This window comes from Antechinus flavipes, chromosome 2, assembly GCF_016432865.1.
Source record: "Antechinus flavipes isolate AdamAnt ecotype Samford, QLD, Australia chromosome 2, AdamAnt_v2, whole genome shotgun sequence".
NCBI lineage: Eukaryota > Metazoa > Chordata > Mammalia > Dasyuromorphia > Dasyuridae > Antechinus > Antechinus flavipes.
This window is the reverse complement of record NC_067399.1, coordinates 499,214,229-499,223,858: the sequence shown is the minus strand read 5'-3', so window position 1 is coordinate 499,223,858 and position 9,630 is coordinate 499,214,229. Positions and strand designations below refer to the sequence as shown.

At 40.6% G+C, this 9,630-nt stretch overlaps 1 protein-coding gene across 1 annotated transcript; it reads right to left on the bottom strand.

Moving 5' to 3' along the window:
• Window positions 1–430: 430 nt before the first annotated feature.
• On the bottom strand, window positions 431–9,460 carry COQ4 (coenzyme Q4). Its single transcript, XM_051980100.1, has 6 exons — window positions 9,155–9,460; window positions 5,640–5,736; window positions 4,131–4,233; window positions 2,378–2,507; window positions 1,561–1,654; window positions 431–1,113 (listed from the first exon to the last, which is right to left on the bottom strand). The coding sequence occupies exons 1-6, from the start codon at window positions 9,369–9,371 to the stop codon at window positions 927–929; spliced, it is 828 nt and encodes a 275-aa protein (XP_051836060.1). The 5' UTR covers window positions 9,372–9,460; the 3' UTR covers window positions 431–926.
• Between the last annotated feature and the right edge of the window lie 170 nt (window positions 9,461–9,630).

The following is a 9,630-nucleotide window of genomic DNA, read 5'->3' as shown; positions in this document are numbered from 1 at the left end:
CTTCAAGCAGGTGATTTAGAGGACAGTTGTAGGCAGGAACTAGACAATAAACCTTATGGCACACAATAAGGAAAGGTAGCCAGAGTCTGGCTTTGTGTAGACACCTGTCCCCTATTCCCAATTTCAAAAGGGATCCACAGCAAAAGATGTTCCATGTATTCAGTCATATTCTTCACTAACCTATCTTTCCCTTCTTTACTTTCTGGCTTTCATGTAAGGAAAATGCTAGCTCAATGTCCTTTAGACAGACCCTGAAACCTTCACCCAAATCCTCCAGCATGGCTATTGTACGGATGAAGGAGAAGAGAGAGAACCTAGAAAACAGGGAGAAGCAAAATGTTGTCTTTTTCTTTAAGATCAAATGATGGAGTGAGGTTTCAGGACTGCCAGCAATCTATCTGGCAAAAAAGAAGAGGAGAAAGAAATAATCTGAGACCAAAAGAGAGATTTATTAAGACCATGAAAACATCCTTCCTTATACCACTTCTGGATCCAGAAAGTTGACACCCTTCTTTCCTCTTCAAACTAGTCAAAAAGATTCTTGAACTTGGAGATAAGGGGAGAGGAAAGGGCGAAATAATGGGAGAAAATGAAGTAGAAGGAATTCTTCCAGGAGAAAGCAGGGTGACTAAAGGGTAAATTAATGCCTGAGAATTCTCTGTACTGAGCCTCTTCAATTCCACTTACATGGGAGTAGTGGATTGCTTCTGCCTTACTGAAGAGATTTCATCTGAACAAATATGTAGATTCTTTTGATTCCCATATCCCTTTTGGCAGATAAGGAGATACCCATATCTCCAAATCCATTTAGCTGAACTCTCTTCTTCCTCTTATCAGGAGCTAGATGTCCCTGGGAACAGAGTGCGAAGGTCCTGGGTAGAGCAGCCCTTTGCCCAGTGTCACTGGGTTGGCATAAACCTGTTGGATCAGCGGTTTGGGGACTGAGTACGGCCTGTCCACACAGAAGGGGGCGGGCTGATGCCTAGCTCCTCCCGAAGGGCTTCTAGCGGCTGTTCCCATCTTTGCTCATAGTAGAGATTGAGGACACATCGGGAGTTCTGGCCATTCTGTACTGCCCAGGGAATCAACTCTGATGTCAACACCTTCAATTTCCTGTGGGACAGGCAAAAACCCATTATTCCAATCCCACCGGATACTTCCCCCATTAGAATGTAAGGTCTTTGAGGATAAGAACTCTGGCATTTTTTTCCTGTTACCGAATGCCTAGCACACAGGACAAGCTGAGTACAATCTTGATGAATGATTGCATCCTCAGGAGCAGCCTAAAAATAAATCAATAAACCTGCAGGTGTGGGGCAATTAGCAAGCTTTAGATCTCTTTGCTCTGAGATCTGCCAACCTGCTGTAATGAGGCATCCTTTTGGCCCACCATTCTCACCCTTATTTATATATGACATCAGTGCAGTTTTAAGCAGATTGCTACATCTCTTCAATCTGAATGCAGGGACTGACAGGACGCTGGCTTCTGCTCCTATTTCCTGCTTCTCTGCCCCCCAGCTCTTTTTCCTGCTTGGACACCCACCCAACAAAAGAACTTACTTGGCACTGAGTCGGATGGGTCCAAAGGCAGCTCCTAAGACACACATGGGAAGACCTGTCTGGATGGCTTCAAACCATTTAACCACTACTTCTCCTGAACAAAAGGAAAGAAAATGGGTAGTGACAGAGACAGGTCCCTATGTGTGGTCCTGCTATCTATTGCTGTATGGTGGAAGCAGTAAGACATCTAGAGCTCGGAGGAGCATGTGCCAGGAAAGACAAAGCATCTCCTCCCCTTAGCCCCTTATGGTCCTGCTTCTAGCTCAGGCCTTACCACCCTCACTAAGGAGGGCAACTTCATAAAGAAATGACCCACTTTCTTGCCATCACCATTAACTGATGATCCATTGTTGCCACTATGAAGGCAGATCCAAGAACCTAGGGAATGGCATTCTCCCCTCCTGCCACTGGGTCTGCTTCTAGCCCAATTCCCTGAAAAGTCACCATCCCAGAAAGCAAAACTACAGTGGCTCCCAATTTGAATGTGAACTCCTTCAGGGCATAGACAGTATTTTTAAAAAATCTATCCTCAGTGTTTGGCCAGGGTTTTGTACATAATAAAACCCTTAATAAATGTTCACTCATGAGATTTTCAAGTTGGGCTGGAGGAGGAGGGATCAGGAGCTGGCCAATTCTACCTGGATCCTGTAATAGGAAGCAAGTGCTTGTCTCTAGTTTGGTCAGAGCAAACTATCAGCTCACTTCCTGATCCAATGCTTTCATGGTTCTTGTCCCTTTGGAGTTAAGATGCTCAGATAATCTCTCCCCATTCCCAACCTCCCAGGTTCTGTTCCCATCAGAATGAGTACTCACTCACCAAGCATGTTGGTGGGCATTCCTAAAAGAGTGTGGAGTAGGTCATGAACCTCACGGTAACGCTGGATCACGTAAGCAAGTTCCTCATCATCCACAAAGCGGGTGGGTGCTCGGGTGTCTGGGGATACCTTCTGAAAGCCACATATCCCCCCACATTCAGTCACATCAGCTTCCCTCATCCTTTGCTACCAATTCCACATAGGCCGGCTATTTCTCACTAGTCCTTAGTTGTATATAGGAAGGGGGGAGAAAGAATCACACCATGTAGTTCCTACTTCCAAAATATATATCTAGATGAAACCACATTATGATGAATACCAAGGGCATCATTGAAAGATAAACAAAATGTCAACAGAAGCACATTACAAATAGGAGTGTTAGCATCTCCCTCTGGTGGTATGGGTTGATGTATATAAGAATATAAATTATAGGTCTTTTTCTTTTTTAGGACAAGCACACCAAGCTTCCTCCTCTGTTCCTAGGACCTCCTAGAGTTACTGTCTATCCATCAGCAGTACCAAGAGTGAGTTCTGAAGGCTAGAAATCCCCTAGCTTCTGCTAGAGATGCCTGATTTCCCCTTCACACCATGCACTTGGCCCTTTGCATATGGGACATTTTCATTTGTTTAATTATTTTATGAACTATTTTTTCCACCAAGTTCTCCTTTGAGCACAGGATCCAGTAGCTCTACCAGGCTGGAAAGGCTTGAGTACTTGTCCTTTCAGGGCCGGATGGCTGTGCACTTCCCTCATTCCACTCACAAAGAGGCTCAGAAAGGGGTGCATTTTATTAGTTTTAGCCCTTACAAAGAACCTTCACCTTTATGAGGGTGTGGAGAAATTATCAACTGAATCACCAGAGGGATCATCCATATGTGCTGATGAAATCAACTCCCTTTAATACTGAAAGAAGTGCTCTCTTCACAATTAGTTCAATTGTTTCTGTGTGTTCCCATATTCATGCAGTTTTTGATTATTAAAAGGTCTTAAGGAGAGAGACCCACCTTAATTTGTTTGGTGGAGTGCCATAGATAGATGCCTGATTAAACCTTTGTGGATGACCCTTAATGCCAGATTCCATGAAGCAGGAGTTGAACCCTCAGCTTAATTACCTTTAGGGCAATTTTATTACTTCATCCTCTGTGGGTTAGCAGAGTCTGGGGGCACAGTTGTGTCACAGCTAGTCGCTATGATTAAGTAAGGGATTGGGTCAGAGGTTATACCTTTTCCAGGCCCTTGACCCTGGATAGCTACCTGGGATACTTTCTAGATCAGTCCCCCAATAAGAGAGATAATATGGAAAATTAATTTGTTGGGGGAATTGGAGAAATCTAGTTTTCAAAAAATACAGGTGAAATCTCATTAAAGTGAACATGAAAGATAGTCTGGAGATGCCCTTGTAGGAGAAGAAGGCTATGTTAGGTCAGGGGCTATCAGTAGCTTGAATGATTATGAAAAGAAAGGATTTTAATATGCTCAGATTGACTGAGAGGACACAGAAAGAAACCAAGAGCCATATTGTTAGGCTACCAACCTTCTCTTTGCTTTGATAAGAGGATTTTATAGTTTGCTGATCTGACTGCTCATAATCAGATGACAAACTGCAGACCTTCTAGGCTAAAAGGTCAAGGTGCTAATATAATTACTCCCAGGATATTTCTATGGTGTCTGGTGACTGTTACCATGATTCTACCTCTACCTACTCCCTTACTCCCCCCAGGGTGTGTATGTGTATATATGGAACAAACACTCACATTAACATCAAGAAAGTGGGCATACTCCCAACCAAAGGAGCCCTCTGGTAGGTTCCGGAGCTTGTTCAAGTTCAGGGTGGAAAGCTGGATCCGAGGTCGTTCCCTGTGGAGCAGAGAGGAAGATTCAAGAGCTAGAATGAGTAAATTAAGAGGTGGAGAAAGATCAGGAGACATGAGTGACATTAGAAAAGTTATATGAAACTTACAGCTAGATTAGGGTTTGAGGAGAGAAAAAATCAGATAGATCTGGAATGGTAAGAAAATCACAATCCATATACATTTATTGAGCCACTCTGTGCAAGGCACTTTGTTAAAATGAAGGGATACAAAAGAAATTTAGGATACTGTCTCTACCCTCAAGAAACTTTGGGGGAATAAAGAGTAGGTACAAGCATGAAAGAATAATTAACAACAGGATGAAAGGCAGAATGCAATAGTAGTTTGGGAGTCAGGAAAGAGGCAAATTTCACTTCCTACATTTATTAGCTTTTGATTATGAGCTCCCCTTTCCTTATCTGTAAAATGGGAATCATAGCACTGGCAGCAACTACTTCACAGTTACTATATGAGGACCAAATAAGATTTTATGTGCAAATCTTGAATCAATCTATAAAGTTAAGCCATCATAATTATTTCAAGATAGTACAAAAATCACCAGCTGGAAATCCTGAAAACCAAAGATAAGATTAATAAAGTTTAAAAGCAAAACAAAACAAAACAAAAAAAGAAAAAAAAAGCCACCTCACTGAACTAAAAAAATTAATGAGGAATTGGTATAGTATAGATATACCATCGGTTAATTTATTTTTTCCCCACATTATACATGTATATTAACTTTTAAAAACATAATTTTTTATGAATCATGTTGGGAGTGAAAAAGCAAAACAAAAGTGAAAAACATGACAGAAGAAAAAAAAAGTGAACATAGTATGTGATGATTTACATTTGATCTTCATAGTTTTCTTTCTGGATACAGATGGTGTTTTCTATACAAGGTTTATTGGGATTGCCTTGGAAATAATATACTTCAAATGCAAAACTAGTGGTACTAACAGTAAGCATTTAAGAAGTTCAGAAAAGGAAAAGAGAGCTCACTGTTGGGTTGGAGTGGTCAGGGAAAACTTCAGCTGGGACTTAAGGAATATAAGAATAACTGGAAAGGAGAATGAAGAGCATTCCAGGAAATGGTTATATAAGAAGTAACAGAAAAGAAGTCTGGAGAAGTAGGGAGTAAAGACTTTTCCTTGAAAAGGAATCAAGATTTTATGTAACCTTATGTAAAGTTCAGGACATGGGAAAGGCTGGAAGGGACCATAGAAGTCATCTCATTCAACCCCCTTCCTTTTACAGATGAGGAACCGAGGCCAAGAAAGGCTAAGGATCCAGTTCAGCATTCTACCCATTATTACACGGGGCTTTGGACTGAGGGAGGTCAGAATCCTCTTTCTGTTCCCAACCCCAAACTGTCCATTTAAGTAAAACCCATCCCAAGACCCAAATGGGACCTACTGCAGGATCTGGACACCCTCGGGGTCCCTCCTCATCTGGTCCCTGAGTGCCTTCAGAGCTTGATGTCCTGTGGTCTCACCCAGAACAGCAACCATGTCTGAAAGGACAGAGATGAGTGTACGGTGAAAGAATGGGGGAGTGTCTTGGCCAGCTCAGAGTGCTGAATTGTGTGCAGAAGCCTGCAGTGAGATGTAAGGGAAAAAAACTCGGGTCCTTCCAAACATGCTCAAGGTTCTAAGGATATTAAGACGAAAAGTGATATGGATTATAACTTCAAGAAACTTAATAGAAGCATTAACCATTAAAAAAAAAAAGCTAAAGTAGAATAGGAATAACTGAAAAGGAGAAAAATACAAAGTGATTTCAGGATTTTGAGGATGTAATGCCACTTTCAGGTGGGAGGAGGTAGGATGATATTCAAGGAAGGAATTTCATTTATTCATGGAGGAAACATGGAAAAGTCTTAAAAGATGCAAAGAATTTTAAGGCATAGAGACAGGTTCACAAATAGGCCGTGTTTACAGAAGGGAGTCTTTGCCTACCACCTAAAATATAGAGTGGCAGAAAGAGCACTAAACTAACAATGAAGGGAGCTGAGTCTGTCACTAGTTTTTAGTGACATTTTGGCTAGAAACTTCACTTGAGCTCCAAATTTCCTCATTTGTAAAATAAGGAGACTGAATTAGATGACACAATTGAATTAAGTGAGCTTCCAACTCTCAAAGTGTCTAATTCAAACTTTTATTAAGAGTTGGAAGGAATCTATACATTGTGCATGCCTGGTTGGGCCCTAAAGATTACACCTGGAAGGGACTTGAGAAGTTATCTTATCTAACCCCCTCATTTTTCAGATAAGGGCTGGAAAGCAGGATTCTAAAAACAGACAAGACAGGTGTGACCTGCCCAGGATCTTAGAGATCATCTAATAGGAGGGTGGGGTGGAAATAGCGAACCTGCCAGCACACATTCAGGAGTTCAAGGACTTCAACTATAAAACAAGATTTACAAAAACAAAAGAATTTTAAAATATTCAATGTTCTTGGCAAACTAATATAATACAAATACTACTCAAATTACACTCCAAATTTAATATTCTACTGAATGACTAAAATGATACTTTAACGAATTTGATACAATAACAAAATTCATGGAGTAATAACTGGAAAAGAACAAATAGTAAGAGCTATTGAAATACAAAATGAAAATAGGAGGAAGGAGGAGCAGCTAAGTGTTATCAAATCTCAAACTAGAGCATAAAGCAGTAATTATCAAAATTACCTGGTACAAGATAGAAAACAAAAAAGTAAGATCACTGAATTAGGTCAGATAAGCAAGATCTAGACACAAATGTGTAAAGAGAAGTCTAGTGCTCAAATCAAGGAACACAATCTTGGGGGGAGCAGTATGGGGAAAAATGAATTTATATTATTATCTTATGCTTTATACAATAGTAAATTCCCAATAGATAAACTATACAAATAAAAAGTTATATTATTAAAAAATGAAAATTTTTTTTTCTTTTCACTATCTTTCCCAACTACAAATAGGAGAGAAACTGCAGACATGGCATAAAAAGGGTCACAAAAGACAAAATGGATAATCTTGAATAAAGAACATTTAAAAGTTTTTGCACAAACAAAATCAGTGCTATCCAAATTAGAAGAAAAGATAGCAACTGGAAAAAATCTTTATATTAAATAAATGGTTAAAAATGACATCCAAAATGCAAATTGAAACAAACATGTATTTCCCAAGTAGCCAAAGGGTATAAACCAACAATTCTCAAAAAAAGGACTGCAAACTATTAATTATCTAAAATAGTACCCAGAATAAATAGAGAAATGTAAATTAAAGACTTAAGTTAACAGTTCACACCCATCAAAGAGCCAAGATGCTAAAAGATTGGAAAGGGAATATTTATGTATTGATAGGGCTGTAGGAAAGACATATTAATTCACTGGTTATGAAACTGTTAATTGGTTCAGCCATTCTAGAAAAAAATTTGGATCGATGCAAGAAAAGCTATTAAGTTATTTAAACCTTTTGAATTGGAGATTCCATTATCAGGCCTATATCTCAAAGAGGATAATGACAGTAAGCAAAGACCCAGATATACAAAAAAATTATAGAAATATTATTCTTTATAACAAAAATATGGAAACAAATAATGTAGCCAATGATTGAAAAGTGGCTGAACAAACTGTGGCACATAAATATATGATTATGTCATGAAAAATTCTAAGTTTTAAGCCATGTTGGGGGTGGGGGGAAGTAAAGATCTATAAGATTATACAGAATAAAGAAAACATAATTAAAATAAAGTCAAAACAATCACAAAGATGCAAATAAAGTCAATGTGGAGAGGTAATGATGAATCATACCAATCAATGTTAATACCACAGTATTAAAATTTAAAGACTCATTCCTATAAACATCCAATAAATGGTTTCAGGATAATGTTCACTGTAAGGGAATGATTTCAGATCCCTTATAGTTCCAAATATGTGACCTTTGGATAATGTCTTGTGTCAAAACAAAATGTACCAATACATTTTTTAAAATTATTGGATTGCAATTTAAAGCTTCCAGAACTGGCACCACTTTGTCCCGTCATTTTTTCTTGTCTTGTTTTCCATAAAATGAGGTTGTTATGGGTAACTTCTGATTCTCTTGTGCTCTAAAGGTAGTCTTGGATGAGAACTAGTAGCGCCTTAGATACAGTCATTAGATTAGGGTATTGGAGAATACAATAACAAGCACACCAAACAGTACTAACTTGCCCAGAACTATAGTAATTAAATAGTGGCAAAGAATTGCTCTGGGAGTGAGGTAACCTTGGGCAACTTGGAATAGTGGGAAGAAAATTAGATTTGTTATCAGAAACCAGGATTCCAATTATGGCTCTACTCCTAAGGCCCTTAAATATTTGGGCACCTGTCTAACTTTGAACAAGTTAATAATGCATCCTATTTCTCTGGGTCTGACTTTTTTCCCCTGTGAAGTGAGATTAGAGTAGAAGACTTTTGAATCCTCTTTCAGGTCTAAAAGAGGGACCTGCTAGGGAGAAAGGACCAGACGAGAGGGGTGAAGGTAAGGGTAAGGGAGAGGGCGGGTGGAGAAAGGAAGACCGGAGTTGGTCGATCCCCAACAAGGACATTAGTGATCCTCTAGTGGCCAAGGAACCCTGCAAGAGTCAGGAACCCGTAATCGGGAGGTTTCGTCTTGGCTATGGTCCTGACCCCAGAATTTCCCCCCAAAAGGAACTGGATAAACTTATTTTTTAACTGGTTTAAGCCTGACTCCTCTTCAGGTCAGCAGGAGTAGAGGTCGAAGCACTATGAAAAAATGAGGGAAAGGACCTCCATTTTGGAATTGGAGGAGCGCGGTTTGAATACCAGGAGTTACTTTACTTCCTGCGCAACCGGGGGAATTCCCTTGGACTCTGAGGCTCCGTTTCCTCTGCGTACAATGAGATGGGAGCGATGACCTCCTCGGTCCCCTGTCGCTAAGCTCACCGTGACGGTAGGGGTCGTAGAGGGCCATGCAGGCAGCGCCGACCGCTAGCAGGGCCTTCTGTAGCGGGCTGGTGGGTATGTGGCCCGGGTAGAGCAGGTTTAGGCCCGTACCGCGGCCGCCGGGGAGAGTCGCTGAGTACGAAATCAGGCGACCTACTCCAAATTGGGATCGGAGCGGTAGACTGGGGAGCCGCGACACTCTGAGCAGCGTCGCCATGGTAGCAGGCCCAATAGGAAGGAAGAACAAAATTAATCCACTTCCTAATCAGCTGCGACGGAGCCGCGCAGAGACCAAAAATAGTGCGATCGCACTCGTCCGCTCCCAGCTATTTTGTTTTCCCAGCTTTTCTTGGAGCTCTCCCTATCCTATTCTACTATCATAAACCTAGAGAGAAGGTGTAATGTTCGCAGGAAATGGATGTTATCTCCAGATTGAACCAGTCCTATTCTCGGCCTGAATCATGTTTCTCTCTAGG

Excerpts from the sequence above, each read along its gene's own strand:
- COQ4 (XM_051980100.1), bottom strand. The coding sequence starts at position 9,371 with ATGGCGACGCTGCTCAGAGTGTCGCGGCTCCCCAGTCTACCGCTCCGA. Across the intron at positions 5,737-9,154 it reads CTACGACCCCTACCGTCACG|ACATGGTTGCTGTTCTGGGT; the intron begins GTGAGCTTAGCG and ends CTGTCCTTTCAG. Across the intron at positions 4,234-5,639 it reads GAGGGTGTCCAGATCCTGCA|GGAACGACCTCGGATCCAGC; the intron begins GTAGGTCCCATT and ends TCTGCTCCACAG.